At 55.3% G+C, this 22453-nt stretch overlaps 1 protein-coding gene across 1 annotated transcript in view; it reads right to left on the bottom strand.

Moving 5' to 3' along the window:
* Positions 1–6181: 6181 nt before the first annotated feature.
* MARCHF4 (membrane associated ring-CH-type finger 4) overlaps positions 6182–22453 on the bottom strand; it is a 31798-nt gene continuing 15526 nt past the window's right edge. Inside the window, 4 exon segments of the mRNA XM_038748540.1 lie at positions 6182–7368; positions 7370–7584; positions 11142–11334; positions 12711–12866. Coding sequence (XP_038604468.1) covers positions 7210–7368; positions 7370–7584; positions 11142–11334; positions 12711–12866 — 723 coding nt within the window. The 3' untranslated portion in view covers positions 6182–7209.

The raw sequence follows: 22453 nt of genomic DNA, 5'->3' as shown, positions 1-22453 counted from the left end.
TAATAGAATTGGCAAACAATGATGCCACAGAGAGCAGATACAAACTATTAAGAGCTGGAGTAGGGTGGACCAGTTAAGGGGGGTCAGGGAGCAGAGATACCTGGGGAGGGGAGCGAACAGTCAACTAGCATGGGAGGGCTGAGGAGGTGTGAATGAGGTTGTCGTTAATGTAACATGTAACATGGTGCTAACAAGGTGCTAACAAGGGCTTTTTACCTGGGGGCGGGCGGGGGGAGAGTCAGTCAGGACCGGACCGGGAAGGGGGGGGGATGAGGGGCACTTTACGGAAGGCCTCCTAAGTGGGGGGGGTGGAAGCAGGCGGGGCGTCCGTGGGGGCGCTGAGATGGCGGGAGGGTGGGCGGCCAGGCCTCTCGGGAACGGAGTCACGGGCGTCAATGGCGGCGCTCTGAGGAGAGGAGCCTTCCGGGAGCGGCAAGTCCTCGCGGGGTGATGGCGGGCGGGCGGGCCTCTCGGGAACGGAGTCCCGGGCGTCTATGGCGGCGCTCTGAGGAGAGGATCCTTCCGGGAGCATAAAGGCCTCGCGGTGTGATGGCGGGTGGGCCTCCCGGGAACGGAGTCCCGGGCGTCTCGCGGTGTGATGGCGGGCGGGCGGGCGGGCCTCTCGGGAACGGAGTCCCGGGCGTCTATGGCGGCGCTCTGAGGAGAGGATCCTTCCGGGAGCAGCAAGGCCTCGCGGTGTGAATACATACAATACATACAATCATGTATTTATTGCTTACTGTGTGCAGAGCACTGTACTAAGCGCTTGGGAGAGTACAATAGAACAGAGGTGGTAGACACATTCCCTGTCCCCAACAAGCTCACAGTCCAGAGGAGCATACAACCAATATAAACCCCACCCCTATTCCTGCTCTGGTCTCAGGGAGGTTTGTGATTTCCTGTCCCTCAGAAGACTCAGAATTCAGCCATCAGATGAGAGGAAGAGGGAGAGAAGAGGTCACTTTCTGGCCGACTGGATGGAGAGGGGACAGAGGTGGCAGGAGGAGGGACGGGACATTGGTGGACTTCTTGGTTGTGGGGGGAAGGGGTTGGGGAGGAGGCAGACCTTTGTCGTCATGGAGTAGGTGCCGCCAGACACTGGGCTGCTTGCCAGCTGCTGTGATGACTCTAATAATCATAATAATTATTATATTGATACTTATTAAGCACGTACTATGTGTCAAGCAGTGTTATAAGCACTGGGGTAGATACAAATTAATCAGCTTGGACACAGTCCCTGTTCCACATGGGGCTCACACTCTTAATGCCCATTTTACAGATGAGGTACCTGAGGCCCAGAGAAGTGAAGTGCCTTGTCCAAGGTCACACAGCAGACAAGTGGCAGAGCCGGGGTTAGAACCCTCATCATTTTGACTCCCAAGCCTGTGCTCTAGCCACTATACCACACTGCTTCTCTAATAGGAGGGGACAATCCAGCTGAAGTGTCTGTCCCTCTTCCTTCAATTCCCTGAATCACTAAAAGGAGGAGGGGTAGGGGGTGCCAGGGGGCAACAAGCAAGGGGCTTTCCCCTTCCTCCTCCTCCTTTTCCTCTTCCTTTCCCCTTCCTCCTCCTCCTCCTCCTCCTCTCCTTCCTTTCCCCTTCCTCTTCCTTCTCTTCCCCTTCCTTTCCCCTTCTTCCTCCCTCTCTTTCCCTTCCACTTCCCTTCATCCTCCTTCTCTTCCCCTTCCTTTCCCCTTGCTCCTCCTTCTCCTTCCCTTCCTCTTCCCTTCCTCCTCCTTCTCTTCCCCTTCCTTTCCCCTTGCTCCTCCTTCTCTTCCCCTTCCTTTCTTTTTCCTCCTCTTCCTGTTCCACCATCTCCTCGACACCCTGAACCTCTAGGCCCAACAAAGTGGCCATTTCCCTCAGCCCCCCAGCTAACTTTTAACTCAGAGTTTCCAGATGTGAAATGTGGTACATCGAATCTCCATCTCCAGCCCAAATCTCCATCTCCAGCCCTGTTCCCTCCCCCTCTCTGCAGTCTCGCATTTCCTCCTGCCTTCAAGACATCTCTACTTGGATGTCCTCCCATCACCTCAAACTTAATATGGCTAAAACTGAATTTATCTTCCCACCCAAACCCTGTCCTCCACCTTATCTTCCCACCACTGCTGACTGCACCATCATCTTTCCTGTTTCACAAGCCCGTAACGTTGGCACTATCTTTCACTTCTTTCTCTCATTTAACCCACATATTCCATCCATTTATTAATTCATTAATTCAATAGTACTGATTGAGCGCTTTCTGTGTGCAAAGCACTGTTCTAAGCACTTGGGAAAATACATTATAACAATAAACGGACACATTCCTGCACACAATGAGCTCACAGTCTAGAGGGGGAGAACAGACATTAATAAACCATCACTAAATCCTGTCAGTTCTACCTTCATGACATTGCTAAAATCTGCCCCTTCCTCTCCATCCAAACTGCCACCACATTAATGCAAGCACTTCTCCTATTCTGCCATGATTGTTGTATCAGCCTCCTTGCTGACCTCCCTGCCTCATGTATCTACCCACTCCAGTCCATACTCCATTCTGCTGACCAAATTATTTTCCTTCAAAAATGTTCAGACCATGTTTCCCCACTCCTCAAGAAACTCCAGCAGTTGTCCATCCACCTCTGCATCAAACAAAAACTCATCACCATTGGCTTTAAAGTATTCAATCTCCTTGCCCCCTCCTACCTCACCTCTCTATTCTCCTACTACAACCCAGCCCACACATGTCTCCTCTAATGCTAACCTCCTGACTGTACCTCAATCTTATCTATCTCGCCACCAACCTCTCACCCACATCCTGCCTCTGGCCTGGAACACCCTCCCTCCTCATATCAGAGACAATAACTCTCCCCCCTGCTTCAAAGCCTTATTGAAGGCCCCTCTCCTCCAGGAAGCCTTCTCTAAGCCCTCCTCTCCTCTTCTCCCACTCCCTTCTGCATCGCTCTGACTTGCTCCCTTCATTCATCCTCCCTCCCAGCCCCGCAGCACATATGCATACATCTGTCATTTATTTATTTATGTATATTAATGTCTGTCATCCCCTATAAACTGTAAGCTTGTTGTGGGCAGGGAATGTGCCTGTTTGTTGTTGTATTGCAGTCTCCCAAGTGCTTAGTACAGTGCTTTGCACACAGTAAGCACTCAATAAATACGATTGAACAAATGAATGTGGTAACTTCAACCCAGGTTTGACCTGTGACCCTAAAGAACATGGCTACCAACTCTGTTCTATTGTACCTTCCCAAGTCCTTAGTACAATGTCCTGCACATGGTAACTGCTCAATTTTTTTTGTTTGTGCTTGTGTGTTTGTTAAGCACTTACTGTGAGCCAGGCCCTGAAATGAGCACTGAGGTAGATACATGATAATCAGGTTGGATCCAGTCCCTGTCACACAGCAGAATCCCCATTTTACAGATAAGGGAACTGAGGCACAGAGAAGTGAAGCAACCCGCCTAAGGTTGCACAGCAGACAAGTGGTGGAACCGGAATTAGAACCCAGGTCCTTCTGACATCCAGGCCTATGCTCTATCCACTAGACCACACTGCCCCAGATCCAACAGGCCAAACCGCAGGTCCCGGATTGGCTGTTTGATCCCCACACAGACCGCAAGGATTGTCTCTTTTTATTGTTGAACTGAACTTTCCAAGTGCTTAGTACAGTGTTGTGCACACAGTAGGTGCTCAATAAATACAACTGAATCAAAGGTCACCAATGACCTCCTGCTTGCCAAATCCAACGGCTCCTACTCTGTCCTAATCCTCCTCGACCTCTCAGCCGCCTTTGACACTGTGGACCACCCCCTTCTCCTCAACACGCTATCTGACCTTGGCTTCACAGACTCCGTCCTCTCCTGGTTCTCCTCTTACCTCTCCGGTCGTTCTTTCTCAGTCTCTTTTGCTGGCTCCTCCTCCCCCTCCCATTCTCTCACTGTGGGGGTTCCCCAAGGTTCAGTGCTTGGTCCCCTTCTGTTCTCGATCTACACGCACTCCCTTGGTGACCTCATTCGCTCCCACGGCTTCAACTATCATCTCTACGCTGATGACACCCAGATCTACATCTCTGCCCCTGCTCTCTCCCCCTCCCTCCAGGCTCGCATCTCCTCTTGCCTTCAGGACATCTCCATCTGGATGTCCGCCCGCCACCTAAAGCTCAACATGTTGAAGACTGAACTCCTTGTCTTCCCTCCCAAACCTTGCCCTCTCCCTGACTTTCCCATCTCTGTTGCCGGCACTACCATCCTTCCCGTCTCACAAGCCTGCAACCTTGGTGTCATCCTCGACTCCGCTCTCTCATTCACCCCTCACATCCAAGCCGTCACCAAAACCTGCCGGTCTCAGCTCCACAACATTGCCAAGATCCGCCCTTTCCTCTCCATCCAAACCGCTACCCTGCTCATTCAAGCTCTCATCCTATCCCGTCTGGACTACTGCACCAGCCTTCTCTCTGATCTCCCATCCTCGTGTCTCTCTCCACTTCAATCCATACTTCATGCTGCTGCCCGGATTATCTTTGTCCAGAAACGCTCTGGGCATATCACTCCCCTCCTCAAAAATCTCCAGTGGCTACCAATCAATCTGCGCATCAGGCAGAAACTCCTCACCCTGGGCTTCAAGGCTGTCCATCACCTCACCCCCTCCTACCTCACCTCCCTTCTCTCCTTCTACAGCCCAGTCCGCACCCTCCGCTCCTCCACCGCTGATCTCCTCACCATACCTCGCTCTCGCCTGTCCCGCCATCGACCCCCGGCCCACGTCCTCCCCCGGGCCTGGAATGCCCTCCCTCTGCCCATCCGCCAAACTAGCTCTCTTCCTCCCTTCAAGGCCCTGCTGAGAGCTCACCTCCTCCAGGAGGCCTTCCCAGACTGAGCCCCTTCCTTCCTCTCCCCCTCGTCCCCCTCTCCATCCCCCCATCTTACCTCCCTCCCTTCCCCACAGCACCTGCATATATGTATATATATTTGTACATAATTTTTTAACTCTATTTATTTATTTATTTAATTTATTTGTACACATCTATTCTATTTATTTTATTTTGTTAGTATGTTTGGTTTTGTTCTCTGTCTCCCCCTTTTAGACTGTGAGCCCACTGTTGGGTAGGGACTGTCTCTATATGTTGCCAATTTGTACTTCCCAAGCGCTTAGTACAGTGCTCTGCACATAGTAAGCGCTCAATAAATACGATTGATGATGATGATGATGATGAATGCATGAAAGCCTGTTGGATACTCCTGCCTGGTGGGCTGGTGGGGCTGAGTGGCGGGAATTTCAGGGATGAAGAGGAGCATGTGTGTGTGTGTGTTTCCAGTGGAAAAGGATACTGACAATAGGGAAAGAAATTTTATTTTCAAGCTTTTAAGAGAATATTACAAACAACGGAGAGTTAAAAAAAGCCTAAAAACTATTTAAAAAAGTACTTGACAGTGTCCCCTGATTACCCACCCAGGACCCAGCTTTTGTGCATCCAACAGGAAACTTCTCTCAGCACCAACGGGCTCCTGTTCTGGGGGAGGGGCTGGGGTAGCAGGTCCAGAGAACTGGACTTTGGGGAGGGACGCCCACTCCCACCTTACACGCCGAGCCCTGGCTAACAGGGTGACCCGGTGGGGTCGGGGTGCGTGGGGGGGAGCGCAAGGTGCAGGCCTGTTGATCCCATAGTTTTGTAGAATTCCCTCCCTGGTTTTCCCTTCTTCACCTCCCGTCCTGCCTCCCGGCCCAGACGGATACTTTAGAGGGGCCAGTATGGGGTTGGGTTTGTGCCTGTCTGTTGGTTCTGGGGACGGGAGAGCAGGCCGGGTGCCCGCTCTTCCGGAGACCGGGATCCTGGTCGCTGGTGCCGCTGTCGGGGACTGCGTCGGGACTGTGCTTGAGAGACCCATTGGGAATCTGAAAATGCTGTCTGACAGCTGGGTCATCTAAAATCGCTAGCGGGGGTCCCCGGAGGGCTCCTGCCCCCGCCCCCAAACTCCCCAAGGGCCTTGGGGGGACAGACAGATGGGAAACTTTGGTAAATGCCTGTGGGGAGAGGAAATAACCCATCTCTGACCCCAGCCCTAGTGCCCACCCCCCCACCCAACCCCCTGTCAATGACCCTTGCCCGGGTCCGGGCAGGTAGGCTAGCTTACAGCCCCCTGAACTTCCCTCCCCCTATCCTATCCCCCCACCCCCCAACCTTCCTATCCACCCTCCCACTGCCCCGCCTCAACACGGTCTGGGGAAAAAAAAGTTAAAAACAAAACAAGGCTACGAATACTTTGCGTCATTCAAATCACCTTCACATGTGTATCTTCGTGTGTGTCGCGTGTGTGTGTGTGTGCAGTGTGTGTAGAGGGCCACTGCCATGGTGACACAACAGCTGAACAGGCCAGTGTGGTCCCCATTTCCTCTTGTCTGCCTTGTCATGATGTGTGTGTGTGTGTGTGTGTGTGTGTGTGTGTGTGTGTGTGTGTGTGTGTTGAGGGCCACCACCACGGTGACACAACCGCTGGACAGGCCCCCGTAGTCCCCATTTCCTATCTGCCTTGTCAGATATGATGAGGCATTCGTGTGTTTGTGTTGAGGGCCACTGCCACAGTGACACAACAGCTGGACAGGCCAGAGTGGTCCTCATTTCCTCTTGTCTGCCTTGTCATGATGTGGTGTGTGTGTGTGCGTATTTGTTGAGGGCCACCACCACGGTGGCAACCGCTGGACAGGCCAGTGTGGTCCCCATTTCCTTTTACCCGCCTTGTCAGGACAAGGTGTATGTGTGTGCTTGTGTGTTTTTGTGTTGAGGGCTAATTTGTACTTCCCAAGCGCTTAGTACAGTGCTCTGCACATAGTAAGCGCTCAATAAATACGATTGATGATGATGATGAGGGCCACTGCCACGGTGACAAAACCGCTGCCCAGGCCAGCGTGGCCCCCACTGCCTCTTGCCTGCCTTGTCAGGATATGGTGTGTGTGTGTGTGCGCTCGTGTGGGCCCTCACGAGCGTGCTTTAGTCAATATTGCATTTTGTTGCGGTTGTGGTTCTGCCGTATTGACCGGCCGGACGCCAGGTGGAAGGGTCTGACGCCAGCGCAGCATGGGCGTCCCTGCGGGCCAGGGAGCGCGCCCTGCCCCTTCCCTCCTTGCGCCTCGTGCCCGGGGCGCGAGGCTCCGGCTGGGGCTCGGCCTCGGCCCCGGGCTCACCTCGGGCTCCTTCGGCTCGGTCGGCGGCCCCGCCCGTCACACGGTGGTCACCCTCATGACCAGCTCGCGGCTAGAGGCCGGAGGGCTGCGCTGCTCGTGCGGGCGCAGGTGGCTGAGGATTTGCAGGATGGTGTAAGCACAGTGGTGGTCGGCCAGGGGGCCCGAGGCCGGGCCGGGGGCGCGGGTCCCCCCCGGGGGCCGGGGCCGGGGTCCCCCCGTCGGCCGCCCCGGCGGCCGGGGCCGAGGGGTCGGGCCGGGCGGACGAGGAGGCCCGGGGGTGCGTCCTGCCGCCCGACTTCTGGTCCTCCACATCCTTGGCCTTGTCGTAGTTGAGCACTTTCCACTGCTGGTTGACGGCCTGCCAGCGCTTGTAGATCCGGTACACCGACGGGCCCTCGTGGATGATCAGCCCTGCGGGACCAGATTCATTCGGTCACTCATTCAATCGTATTTACTGAGCGCTTACTGTGTGCAGTGCACTGGCCTGAGCGCTTGGAAAGTACAATTCGGCAACAGATAGAGACGGTCCCTACCCAACAACGGGCTCACAGTCTAGAAGGGGGAGGCAGACAACACAAAACAAGTAGACAGGCATCAATGCCATCAAAATAAATAGAATCATAGCTATATACACACCGTTAATAAAATAAATAGAGTAATAAATATATATAAATATACACAAGTGCTGTGGGGAGGGGAAGGGGGTAGAGCAGAGGGAGGGAGTCGAGGCGATGGTATTGACACCTGTCTACTTGCTTTGTTTTGTTGTCTGTCTCCCCCTTCTAGACCGTGAGCCCGTTGTTGGGTAGGGACCATCTCTCTATGATGCCAATTTGTACTTCCCAAGTGCTTAGTCCAGTGCTCTGCACACAGTAAGTGCTCAATAAATACGACTGAATGTATGATGGGGAGGAGGAGAAGAGGGAAAGGAGAGGGTCAGTCTGCGATGAGCAGTGGGGACCTCAGGGCTAGGGGTTGGGGAGGAGGTGGCCAGAGGGCGGATCTGGGGGCGGGACCCGTCGGCGAACAGAGCTGGAGGTGAGGAACTGAGGGACGGAGAAGTTAAGTGACTTGCCCCAGGTCACACAGCAGACAAGTGGCGGAGCTGGGATTAGAACCCAGGTCTTTCTGGGGTCCGTCACCAAAACCTGATGGTCTCAGCTCCGCAACATTGCCAAGATCCGCCCTTTCCTCTCCATCCAAACCGCTACCCTGCTCGTTCAAGCTCTCATCCTAATCCGTCTGGACTACTGCATCAGCCATCTCTCTGATCTCCCATCCTCGTGTCTCTCCCCACTTCAATCCATACTTCATGCTGCTGCCCGGATTGTCTTTGTCCAGAAATGCTCTGGGCATGTTTCTCCCCTCCTCAAAAATCTCCAATGGCTACCAATCAATCTGCACATCAGGCAGAAACTCCTCACCCTGGGCTTCCAGGCTGTCCATCCCCTCGCCCCCGCCTACCTCACCTCCCTTCTCTCCTTCTACAGCCCACCCCGCACCCTCCACTCCTCTGCCGCTAATCTCCTCACCGTTAGGCCTCGTTCTCGCCTGTCCCGCCATCGACCCCCGGCCCACGTCATCCCCCTGGCCTGGAATGCCCTCTCTCTGTCCATCCTCCAAGCTAGCTCTCTTCCTCCCTTCAAGGCCCTACTGAGAGCTCACCTCCTCCAGGAGGCCTTCCCAGACTGAGCCCCTTCCTTCCTTTCCCCCTCGTCCCCCTCTCCATCCCCCCATCTTACCTCCTTCCCTTCCCCACAGCACCTGTATATATGTATATATATTTGTACATATTTATTACTCTATTTATCTTACTTGTACCTATCTATTCTATTTATTTTATTTTTTAGTATGTTTGGTTTTGTTCCCTGTCTCCCCCTTCTAGACTGTGAGCCCACTGTTGGGTAGGGACTGTCTCTGTGTGTTGCCGACTTGTACTTCCCAAGCACTTACTACGGTGCTCTGCACACAGTAAGCGCTCAATAAATACGACTGATTGATTGATTTCTGTTTTTATGTTTTTAAAAATATAGGTTTTGAAAAACCTACGGGTGGTCTAACTGCACAACTTTCTGGAGGCAGAGGGCTGGACTAGATGGGCCTGTGGAAGCCCCTAACAGCCCTAGGAGAGCAGGGTTTGATGACGGTGATTCTCTCGGCAGGCGTCTAGGGGCCAAAGGGGAAACCTCCCTCTGGGGATCACGTAAAATCAGGAAAAATCATCGTTTGCTCTCTTGTCTGCCTCTGGGGGGTGGTTTTTCTGAAGCGGTGAATTAATGTGCTCTCGTTAAATCATAATAATTGAACGCACCGAAGCAGAGAATGCTTGATTCATTTATCTGCTGGGAGGCTCACACAGAGCCTCTGGCAGGGCTGTGCTGCGGTGGCGGTGATAATAATAACTGTGGTATTTGTTAAGCGCTTACTGTGTGCCAGGCACTGTACTAAGCGCTGGGGTGGATACAGGCAAATCAGGTTGGACACAGTCCTTGTCCCACATGGGGCTCACAGTCTTAGTCCCCATTTTACAGGTGAGGTCACTGAGGTACAGAGAAGTGAACTGACTTGCCCAAGGTCACTCAGCAGACAAGTGGCAGAGCCAGGATTAATAACAACAATAATAATAATGACGGTATTTGGTAAGCACTTACTATGTGCCAAGCACTGTTTTAAGCTCTGGGGTAGGTAGGAGGTATTCAGGTTGTCCCACGTGGGGCTCACAGTCTTAATCCCCATTTTACAGATGAGGTCACTGAGGCCCAGAAAAGTGGAGTGACTTGCCCAAAGTCACACAGCTGACAAGTGGCAGAGCCAGGATTAGAACCCAAGACCTCTGACTCCCAAGCCTGTGCCCTTATCCACTTGGCCATGTTGCCTCTGTGGACCCCTTAAGCAAGTATCTGCAGGAACAAGAACCTGTAGAAAGAGCCCAAGCTTGGGAGTCAGAGGTCATGGGTTCTAATCCTGGCTCCGCCATTTATCAGCTGTGTGACTCTGGGCAAGTCACTTAACTCTCTAGACTGTGAGCCCGTTGTTGGGTAGGGACCGTCTCTATATGTTGCTGACATGTACTTCCCAAGCGTTTAGTACAGTGCTCTGCACACAGTAAGCACTCAATAAATACGATTGAATGAATTCTCTGTGCCTCAGTTACCTCATCTGGAAAATGGGGATTAAGACTGTAAGCCCCATGTGGGACTAACTGGTTACCCTGCATCTACCCTAGTGCTTAGAACAGTGCTTGGCACATAGTAAGTCCTTAACAAATACCATCATTATTATTATTATTACTATGCACTTTGCTTGTACCCCCAACCCCTCGGCACTTGAGTCCATAGCCTTCTCTTCTCCTATTTCCCCCACCTGTCATCTATTTTAACGTTGACCTCCCTCTCTAGATTGTATGCTCCGTGTGGGCTGGGATTGCAACTCGGTTGTATTGTAATAATAATAATGATGGCATTTGTTAAGCGCTTACTATGTGCAAAGCACTGTTCCAAGCACTGTGGAGGATATAAGGTGACCGGGTTATCCCACGTGGGGCTCACAGTCTTCATCCCCATTTCACAGATGAGGTCACTGAGGCCCAGAGAAGCGAAGTGACTTGCCCAAGGTCACACAGCTGACAATTGGCGGAGCCGGGATTCGAATCCATGACCTCTGACTCCCAAGCCCGGGCTCTTTCCATTGAGCCACGGTGCTTCAACCACTTAGTACTTTCCCAACCACTTAGTTCAGTGCCCTGCACACAGTGAGAGGGTAATAAATACCATTTATTGATTAAGTGCGGTGGGGCCCCGGCCAGGGGACCACCTTCCCGTCACCCACCTGTGCCCACCACGTCTGTGAAGCCGTGGGCCTCGGTCTCCCCGTCACCCTCCTATGCACACCATGTCCTCGAAGCCACGTGCCTCAGTCTCCCTACCCCGCCCGTGAGCCTCGTGGGCCTCGGTCTCCCCGCCACCCACCTATGCACACCATGTCCATGAAGCCGTACATCCCGTAGCAGATCTGGAAGAGGAGGTCCTGGCGCTGCCACTTGGCGGAGGGGCTGAAGGTCGACCAGATGAGCCAGGAGATGCTGGCGACGAGGAAGAGGGAGCCCAGGATGGCCGCCGCGATCTGCACCTTCTCAATGACGGTCAGGGAGATGGCCTGCCACTGCCCGGGACCCAACCGCACCTCAGGGCCGGCCCGGGCCTTGCCGGCCCTGCCCACCTCCTCCTCGCCCGCCAGGCCGCCCCCTGCCCATCTCCTCCTCGCCCGCCAGGCCCGCCCCCGCCCCATCAGGTTCTCACCCACTGGGCCGCCTCCTGCCCATCTCCTCCTCGCCCATTGGCCTCCCCTTGCCCCAACGGGGCCTTGACCATTAGGCCGCCCCGTGCCCCATCAGGTTCTCGCCCACCGGGCCGCCCCCTGCTCATCTCCTCCTCGCCCGCCAGGCCTGCCCATGCCCCATCAGGTTCTCACCCACTGGGCCGCCTCCTGCCCATCTCCTCCTCGCCCATTGGCCTCCCCTTGCCCCAATGGGGCCTTGACTATTAGGCCGCCCCGTGCCCCCATCAGGTTCTCGCCCACTGGGCCGCCCCCTGCTCATCTCCTGCTCACCCACCAGGCCGTCCCTTGCACCACTGGGGCCTTTGACAACCAGGCCGCCCCCTGCCCCATCTGGTTCTCGCCCACCAGGTCGCCCTCTGCCCCTTCTCCTCCTCACCTGCCGGGCCACCCCCTGCCCATCTCCTCCTTGCCCAAGGGCCGCCCACTCCTCCATCTCCTATTTGCCCAAGGGTCACCCTTTGCCCCGACGGGGCCTCGACCACCAGGCCACCCTGTGCCCCATCAGGTTCTTGCCCACTGGGCCACCCCCTGCCCCATCTCCTCGCCCATGGGCCGCCCCCTGCCCATCTCCTCCTCGCCTGCCAGGCCGCCCCTTGCCCCATCGGGGCCTTGACCGCCAGGCCGCCCCCAGCCCCATCCGGTCCACCTCCCATTGAGCCGCCCCCTTTTCCGGCAGCCCCTGGGAGGCCACGGATAATCGGGCTTCCCGGGCGGGTCCACCGCGGGGGGCTGGGCAGGGGCCCGTCAGGGGTCAGATGATGATTGACAGCCGGGGTGAGATCATGCCAGGGTGCGGGGCCATTGAGAAGCAGCGTGGCTTAGTGGTGAGCCCACTGTTGGGTAGGGACCGTCTCTATATGTTGCCAACTTGTACTTCCCAAGCGCTTAGGACAGTGCTCTGCACACAGTAAGTGCTCAATAAATACGATTGATTGATAGAAAGAGCCCAGGCTTGGGAGTCAGAGGTCGTGGGTTCTAGTCCCGACCCCGCCACTTGTCGGCTGGGTGATCTTGGGCAAGACTTCTCTGAGCCTCGGTTCCCTCATCTGGAAAATGGGGATGAGGACTGTGAGCCCCACGTGGGTCAACCTGATCACCTCGTCTCTCCCCCGGCGCTGAGAACGGTGCTTGGCAAAAGCCATCGTTATTACGATTATTAAAGATTCTCGTTATGGCCAGGGGCGGGGGATGCGTGTTACCTGGAGCGGGTTCTTGGTGCTGATGGCGATGACGCGGTACTTGTAGTAGCAGAGCTCGCAGCTCCAGCAGCCGCGCTCGCTGATCCACTTGATGAGGCAGGGCTGGTGCGTGCACCGCACCGAACCGGCGCAACGGCACGGGCTCAGCAGCTCCCCCTGACGGCGAAACCGGGAATCATCATCATCAATCGTATTTATTGAGCGCTTACTGTGTGCACAGCACTGGACTGAGCGCTTGGGAAGGACAAATTGGCAACATAATCAACGCCACGGCCTCAGCGCCTCCCCCTGCCGGCCACAGCGGGAATGGCCCACAGCGCCGCAACGCCATGGCCTCGGCGCCTCCCCCCTGCCGGCCACAGCGGGAATGGCCCAGAGCGCCGCACCGGTACTGGCTCAGCGGCTCCCCCTGCCGACCATAACAGGAATGGCGCAGAGCGCCCCGACCCCGCGCTGCGGCACGGGCTCAGCGGCTCCCCCTGCCGGCCACAGCGGGAATGGCCCAGAGCGCCGCACAGGCACGGGCTCAGCGGCTCCCTCTGCCGACCACAGTGGGAATGGCGCAGAGCGCCCCGACCCCGCGCTGCGCCACGGGCTCAGCGGCTCCCCCTGCCGGCCACAGCGGGAATGGCGCCCAGCGCCGCACCGACACGGGCTCAGCGGCTCCCCCTGCCGACCATAGCGGGAATGGCGCTCAGCGCCGCACCGACCCGGCTCACCGGCACGGGCTCAGCGGCTCCCCCTGCCGGCGACAGCGGGAATGGCGCTCAGCGCCGCAACGACACGGGCTCAGCAGCTCCCCCTGCCGGCCACAGCGGGAATGGCCCTCAGCGCCGCAACGCCACGGCCTCAGCGCCTCCCCCTGCCGGCCACAGCGGGAATGGCCCAGAGCGCCGCACCGGCACGGGCTCAGCGGCTCCCCCTGCCGGCGACAGCGGGAATGGCGCTCAGCACCGCACCGACCCGGCGCAGCGGCACGGGCTCAGCAGCTCCCCCTGCCGGCCACAGCGGGAATGGCGCTCAGCGCCGCACAGGCACGGGCTCAGCGGCTCCCCCTGCCGGCCACAGCGGGAATGGCGCTCAGCGCCGCACAGGCACGGGCTCAGCGGCTCCCCCTGCCGACCATAGCGGGAATGGCGCTCAGCACCGCACCGACCCGGCGCACCGGCACGGGCTCAGCAGCTCCCCCTGCCGGCAAAAGCGGGAATGGCCCTCAGCGCCGTAACGGCTCGGGCTCAGCGGCTCCCCCTGCCGGCGACAGCGGGAATGGTCCAGAGCGCCGCACCGGCACAGGCTCAGCGGCTCCCCCTGCCGACCATAGTGGGAATGGCGCTCAGCGCCGCACCGACCCGGCGCAGCGGCCCGGGCTCAGCGGCTCCCCCTGCCGGCGACAGAGGGAATGGCCCTGAGCGCCGCAACGCCACGGGCTCAGCGGCTCCCCCTGCCGACCATAGCAGGAATGGCCCTGAGCGCCGCACCGACCCAGCGCAGGGGCACGGGCTCAGGGGCTCCCCCTGCCGACCACAGCGGGAATGGCGCAGAGCGCCCCGACCCCGCGCTGCGGCACGGGCTCAGCGGCTCCCCCTGCCGGCCACAGCGGGAATGGCCCTGAGCGCCGCACCGGCACGGGCTCAGCGGCTCCCTCTGCCGACCACAGTGGGAATGGCGCAGAGCGCCCCGACTCCGCACTGCGGCACGGGCTCAGCGGCTCCCCCTGCCGGCGACAGCGGGAATGGCCCTGAGCGCCGCAACGCCACGGGCTCTGTGGCTCCCCCTGCCTACCACAGCGGGAATGGCGCAGAGCGCCCCGACCCCGCGCAGCGGCCCGGGCTCAGCGGCTCCCCCTGCCGGCGACAGCATGATATGTGAGCCCGTTTCTAGACCCTGAGCCCGTTGTTGGGTAGGGACCATCTCCATATGTTGCCGACTTGTACTTTCCAAGCGCTTAGTACAGTGCTCTGCACACAGTAAGCGCTCAATAAATACGATTGAATGAATGAACATCAGTAATGGCGGTGAGTACTGGACCGAACCGTCGCCGCGGCGCGGGATCAGCAGCGCCCCCTGCCGACCACATCAGTAATGGCGGTGCGCACCGGCCCGACCCGTCGCAGTGGCACGGGCTCAGCCGCTCCCCCTGCCGGCAACAGCAGTAATGGCCCTGAGCGCCGCACCGACTCGGCGCAGGGGCACGGGCTCAGCGGCTCCCCCTGCCGACCACTGCGGGAATGGCGCAGAACGCCCCCACCCCGCGCCGCGGCACGGGCTCAGCGGCTCCCCCTGCCGGCCACAAAATGGTATGTGAGCCCGTTTCTAGACTATGAGCCCGTTGTTGGGTAGGGACCGTCTCTATATGTTGCCGACTTGTACTTCCCAAGCGCTTAGTACAGTGCCCTGCACACAGTAATTGCTCAATAAATACCATTGAATGAATGAATGAAAATCAGTAATGGTGGTGAGCACTGGACGGAAGCGTCGCCGCGGGGCGGGCTCAGCAGCGCCCCCTGCCGACCAGTAATGGCGGTGAGCACCGGATTGACCCGTCGCGGCGGCACGGGCTCAGCGGCTCCCCCTGCCGGCAACAGCAGTAATGGCGCTGAGCGCCGCACCGACCTGTGGCAGCGGCACGGGCTCAGCGGCTCCCCCTGCCGGCTTGTATTGACACCTGTCTGCTTGTTTTGTTTTGTTGTCTGCCTCCCCCCTCTAGACTGTGAACCCGTTATTGGGTAGGGACCGTCGCTATCTGTTGCCGAGTTGTACTTTCCAAGCGCTTAGTACAGTGCTCTGCACACAGTAACCGCTCAACAAATAATGGTGCTGAGCACCGGACCGACCCATCGCCCTGCCGCTGGCTCAGCAGCGCCCCCTGCCGACAACAGCAGTAATGGCGGGGGGCACGGGCTCAGCAGCTCCCCCTGCGGACAATAGCAGTAATGGCGGGGAGCACCAAACCGACCCAGTGCAGGGGCACGGGCTCAACAGCCCCCCTGCCGGCAACAGCAGTAATGGCGGTAGGCACAGGCTCAGCAGCGCCCTCTGCTGGCAACAGCAGTAATGGCGGTTGGCACGGGCTCAGCAGCTCCCCTGCGGACAATAGCAGTAATGGCGGTGAGCACCGCACCGACCCAATGCAGGGGCACGGGCTCAGCAGCTCCCCCTGCCGGCAACAGCAGTAATGGCGGTAGGCATAGTCTCAGCAGCGCCCTCTGCTGGCAACAGCACTAATGGCGGTGGGCACGGCCTCAGCAGCGCCCCCGGCCGGCAACAGCAGTAATGGCACCGTCGACCCCCGGCTTACGTCATCCCCCGGGCCTGGAATGGCCTCCCTCCGCACATCCGCCAAGCTAGCTCTCTTCCTCCCGTCAAAGCCCTACTGAGATCTCACCTCCTCCAGGAGGCCTTCCCACACTGAGCCCCCCCTTTTTCCTCTTTGTTCCTCCTCCCCTCCCCATCGCCCCTCTCCCTCTCTCCCTCCTACCCCGTCCCCTCCCCACAGCACTTGTGTATATTTCTACATATTTATTACTCTATTTTATTAATGATGTGTATATGTCTATAATTCTATTTATTTTGATCAATCAATCAATCAATCATATTTATTGAGCGCTTACTGTGTGCAGAGCACTGTACTAAGCGCTTGGGAAGTACTAGTTGGCAACATATAGAGACGGTCCCTACCCAACAGCGGGCTCACAGTCTAAAAGGGGGAGACAGAGAACAAAACAAAACATATTAACAAAATAAAATAAATAGAATAGATATGTACAAGTAAAATAAATAAATAGAGTAATAAATATGTACGAACATATATACAGGTGCTGTGGGGAAGGGAAGGAGGTAAGGCGGGGGGGATGGAGAGGGAGAGGAAGGAGGGGGCTCAGTCAGGGAAGGCCTCCTGGAGGAGGTGAGCTCTCAGTAGGGCCTTGAAGGGAGGAAGAGAGCTAGCTTGGTGGAGGGATGGAGGGAGGGCATTCCAGGCCAGGGGGAGGACGTGGGCCGGGGGTCAACGGCGGGACAGGCGAGAACGAGGCCCAGTGAGGAGATTAGCGGTGGCAGAGGAGCGGAGGGTGCGGGCTGGGCTGGAGAAGGAGAGAAGGGAGGTGAGGTAGGAGGGGGCGAGGGGATGGACAGCCTTGAAGCCCAGGGTGAGGAGTTTCTGCCTGATGGTATTGACATTTGTCTAGTTGTTTTGTTGTCTGTCTCCCCTTCGTTGTTGGGTAGGGACCGTCTCTATCAATTGCTGACTTGTACTTCCCAAGCGCTTAGTCCAGTGCTCTGCACACAGTAAGCGTTCAATAAATACGATTGAATGAATGAATGAATGAATGAGCACCAGACTGACCCTTGGCCGCGCCATGAGCTGAGCGGCGCCCCCTGCTGGCAGGCCCAGACACGTGCACGTCGGTGAGGCACTTCATTCATTCATTCATTCATTCATTCATTCATTCATTCTATCGTATTGCAGCGCGGCTCGGTGGAAAGAGCCCGGGCTTTGGAATCAGAGGTCATGGGTTCAAATCCCTGCTCTGCCAAATGTCAGCTGTGTGACTTTGGGCAAGTCACTTCACTTCTCTGTGCCTCAGTTACCTCATCTGTAAAATGGGGGTTAATACTGTGAGCCCCCTGTGGGACAACCTGATCACCTTGTAACCTCTCCAGCGCTTAGAACAGTGCTTGGCACATAGTAAGTGCTTAATAAAAGCCATCATTATTATCATTATATACACAAGTGCTGTGGGGCGGGGAGAGGGGTGGAGCAGAGGAAAACGGGGGTCTTAGTATAGTGCTCTGCACACAGTAAGCTCTCAAGAAATGATGATGATGGCATTTATTAAGCGCTTACTATGTGCAAAGCACTGTTCTAAGCTCTGGGGTGGATACAAGGTGATCAGGTTGTCCCACGGGGGGCTCAAGTCAATCCCCATTTTCCAGATGAGGCCACTGAGGCCCAGGGACGTGAAGTGACTTGCCCAAAGTCACACAGCTGACAAGTGGCGGAGCCAGGATTAGAACCCATTACCTCAAACTCCCAAGACTCCTAAAGCCTGGTCTTTTTCCACTAAGCCAAGCTGCTTCAATAATAACGAAGTGATGGTATTTGTTAAGCGCTTACTATGTACCCAGCCCTGTTCTAAGCGCTGAGGGGGATACAAGGTAATCAGGTTGTCCCATGTGGGGCTCACAGTCTTAATCCCCATTTTACAGATGAGGTAACTGAGGCACTGAGAAGTGAAGTGATTTGCCCAAAGTCACACAGCTGACAAGTGGCAGAGCCAGAATAATGGTGTCATCCTCGACTCCGCTCTCTCGTTCACCCCTCGTTCACCCTTCATTCACCTCTCACATCCAATCCATCACCAAAACCTGCCGGTCTCACCTCCACAACATCGCCAAGATCCGCCCCTTCCTCTCCACCCAAACCGCTACTTGCTGGTTCAATCTCTCATTTTATCCCGACTGGATTACTGCATCAACCTCCTTTCTGATCTCCCATCCTCCTGTCTCTCCCCACTTCACTGTATACTTCATGCTGCTACCCGGATCATCTTTATGCAGAAACGCTCTGGGCATGTTACTCCCCTCCTCAAAAATCTCCAGTGGCTGCCTGTCAACCTACGCATCAAGCAAAAACTCCTCACCCTGGGCTTCAAGGCTGTCCATCACCTCGCCCCCTTCTACCTCACCTCCCTTCTCTCCTTCTCCAGCCCAGCCCGCACTTTCTGCTCCTCTGCCGCCGCTAACCTTCTCACTGGACCTCGTTCTCTCCTGTCCCACCGTCGACCCCCAGCCCACGTCCTTCCCCTGGCCTGGAATGCCCTCACTCCACGCATCCGCCAAGCTAGCTCTCTTCCTCCCTTCAAAGCCCTACTGAGAGCTCATCTCCTCCAGGAGGCCTTCCCAGACTGAGCCCCCCTTTTCCTCTCCTCCCCATCCCCTCCGCCCTACATCCTTCCCTTCTCCACAGCACCTGTATATATGTTTGTACAGATTTATTACTCTATTTTACTTGTACATATTTACTATTCTATTTATTTTGTTAATGATGTGCATTTAGCTTTAATTCTATTTGCTTTGACGATTTGACACCTGTCCACGTGTTTTGTTTTGTTGTCTGTCTCCCCCTTCTAGACGGTGAGCCCGTTGTTGGGTAGGGACCTTCTCTATATGTTGCCAACTTGTACTTCCCAAGCGCTTAGTACAGTGCTCTGCACACAGTAAGCGCTCAGTAAATACGATTGAATGAATGAATGCCAGGCACTGTACTAAGCACTGGGGTGGATGCAAGCTAATTCATTCATTGATTCATTCATTCAATCGTATTTACTGTACTAAGCGGTGGGGTGGCTATAAGCAAATGGGGTTGGACACAGTCCCTGTCCTATGTGGGGCTCACAATCTCAATCCTCAATCCCCAGGCTCCTGCCAGGAGCCTGCAGTCTACTCGGGGCAGGGGGTGGGACTCGGGAGGAGGGGCGGGCCAGGCTTCTGGATAGCTATTGACATCCACTCTCTCCTCCCTACTTTTCCTCCCCCGTCTCCCACGACACCCCAGGTCGCACCCTTCACCTGTCTCAAGCCAACCTGTCACTCTCACCACTGTCCCTCTGCCCTGGCTCACAACCTCACTCTTCACAAAATGATAATGATAATAATTATGGTATTTGTTAAGCGTTTACTATGTGCCAAGCACTGTTCTAAGCACTAGGTTAGAGACAGGATAATCAGGTTGTCCCACGTGGAGCTCACATTCTTCATCCCCATTTTACAGATGAGGGAACTGAGGCACAGAAAAGTTAAATGACTTGCACAAAGTCACACAGCCGACATGTGGCAGAGTCAGGATTAGAACTCACGACCTCTGACTCCCAAACCCGGGATCTTTCCACTAAGCCACGCTGCTTCTCTTATTCATTAATTCAGTTCATTTAATCGTATTTAATAATAATAATAATAATATTGGTATTTGTTAAGCGCTTACTATGTGCCATGCACTGTTCTAAGCGCTGGGGTAGATACAAGGTAATCAGGTTGTCCCACGTGGGGCTCACAGTCTTCATCCCCATTTGACAGATGAGGTAACTGAGGCCCAGAGAAGTTAAGTGATTTGCCCAAGGTCAAACAGCTGACAAGTGACAGAGCAGAATTAGAACCCATGACCTCTGACTCCCAAGCCTGGGCTCTTTCCATTAAGCCACATGCTTACTGCGTGCAGAGCACTATAGTAAGCATTTATGTACAATAGAATCAAAAAGAGACATATTCCCTGCCCACAACATGCTTGCAGTCTAGAGGCAAGCTGAGAGTCACTGCTCTCCCTAGCTTCAACACTTTTCTAAAATTCCATCTCCTCCAGGAAGTCCTCCCTGATTCATCCCTCACCTTCTCACCCTTTTCCCATCCCTACTGCCACTTCACTTCAGCACTTCCCCGTCATCTAAGTATTTGGTTGATCATTCTTTATACTGTCACATCCTACTCCCTATAATCAATTGATGGTATTTATTGAGCACCTACTGAGTATATCCTTCCATCATGCTCCATCCCTCACCCCCAACGATCTGGCCTCCTACTTCATTAGTAAAATTAACTCCATCAGGTCTGAACTCCTTCTCCATCCCCCTTCTCAATGCCCCCTGCTCTCAATGCTCTCCGCTACTCTCCCATCCTTCCAAGCAGTATCTTCAGATGAGATCTCCTCCCTCCTCTCAAGTGCTACTCCAGCCACCTGTGCTTCTGACCTCATTCCCTCTCATCTTATCAAATCTCTCGCCCCGCCCCTCCTCCCCTCCTTAACTTCAGTCTTCAACCGCTCACTCTCCACTGGTTCCTTCCCCTCTGCCTTCAAACATGCCCACGTCTCCCCCATCCTAAAAAAAAGTCTCTTGACCCCACCTCCCCTTCTAGTTATCGCCCTATCTCCCTCCTACCATTCCTTTCCAAACTCCTTGAACAAGTCGTCTACACGCGCTGCCTCGAATTCCTTAATGCCAACTCTCTCCTTGACCCCCTCCAATCTGGCTTCCATCCCCTACACTCCACCAAAACTGCCCTCTCAAAGGTCACTGATGACCTCCTTCTTGACAAATTCAATGGCTCCTACTCTATCCTAATCCTCCTCGACAACTTGGCTGCCTTCGACACTGTGGACCACCCCCTTCTCCTCAACACGCTATCCAACCTTGGCTTCACAGACTCTGTCCTCTCCTGGTTCTCCTCTTATCTCTCCGGCCGTTCATTCTCAGTCTCTTTTGTGGGCTCCTCCTCCCCCTCCCATCCCCTTACTGTAGGGGTTCCTCAATGGTCAGTTCTTGGTCCCCTTCTGTTCTCTATCTACACTCACTCCCTCAGTGAACTTGTTCGCTCCCACGGCTTCAACTATCATCTCTATGCTGATGACACCCAAATCTACTTCTCTGCCCCTGCTCTCTCTCCCTCCCTTCAAGCTCGGGTCTCCTCCCGCCTTCAGGACATTTCCATCTGGATGTCTGCCCGCCATCTAAAACTCAATTTGTCCAAGACTGAACTCCTTATCTTCCCTCCCAAACCCTGCCCTCTCCCTGACTTTCCCATCACTTCCTGTCTCCCAAGCCCACAACCTTGGTGTCATCCTCGACTCTGCTCTCTCATTCACCCCTCACAACCAATCCATCACCGAAACCTGCTGGTCTCACCTCCACAACATCGCCAAGATCTGCCCTTTCCTCTCCATCCAAACCGCTACCTTGCTGGTTCAATCTCTCATCCTATCCCGACTGGATGACCGCATCAGCCTCCTCTCTGATCTCCCATCCTCCTGTCTCTCCCCACTTCAGTCTATACTTCACACTGCTGCCCGGATCATCTTTGTGCAGAAACGCTCCGGGCACCTTACTCCGCTCCTCAAAAATCTCCAGTGGCTGCCAGTCAACTTACACAACAAGCAAAAACTCCTCACTCTCGGCTTCAAGGCTCTACAATCCCTCATCCCCTCCTACCTCACCTCCCTTCTCTCCTTCTACAGCCCAGTTGGCACCCTCCACTCCTCTGCCGCTCACCTCCTCAATGGGCCTCGTTCTCACCCGTCCCGCTGTCGACCCGGGGCCCACGTCCTCCCCCTGGCCTGGAATGCCCTCCCTCTGCACATCCGCCAAGCCAGTTCTCTTCCTCCCTTCAAAGCCCTACTGAGAGCTCACCTCCTCCAGGAGGCCTTCCCAGACCGAGCCCCCTTTTTCTTCTCCTCCTCCCCATCCCCCTGCCCTACGTCCTTCCCCTCCCCACAGCACCTGTATATATGTTTATACAGATTTATTACTCTATTTTACTTGTACATATTTACTATTCTATTTATTTTGTTAATGATGTGCATCTAGCTTTATTTCTATTTATTCTGATGATGACACCTGTCCAGATGTTTTGTTTTGTTGTCTGTCTCCCCCTTCTATACTGTGAGCCCGTTGTTGGGTAGGGACCATCTTTATATGTTGCCAACTTGTACTTCCCAAGCGCTTAGTACAGTGCTCTGCACACAGTAAGCACTCAATAAATATGATTGAATGAATGAATGAATATAGAGCACTGTATTAAGTGCTTGGGAGAGTGCAAAACAACAGAGTTGGTAGACACATTCCCTGCCCACAAAGAGCCTCCAGTCTAGAAGACTGTTGTTTGTTTCAAAGTCTGTCTCCCCAGTTAGACTCTAAGTGCATTTTTTTAAAATATGGTATTTTTTAAGTGCTTGGGCCAAGTGCTGTTCTAAGCATTCA

The sequence above is a fragment of the Tachyglossus aculeatus genome, chromosome 1 (genome assembly GCF_015852505.1).
Source record: "Tachyglossus aculeatus isolate mTacAcu1 chromosome 1, mTacAcu1.pri, whole genome shotgun sequence".
Lineage (NCBI taxonomy): Eukaryota > Metazoa > Chordata > Mammalia > Monotremata > Tachyglossidae > Tachyglossus > Tachyglossus aculeatus.
This window is presented reverse-complemented; position numbering and strand designations above follow the sequence as displayed.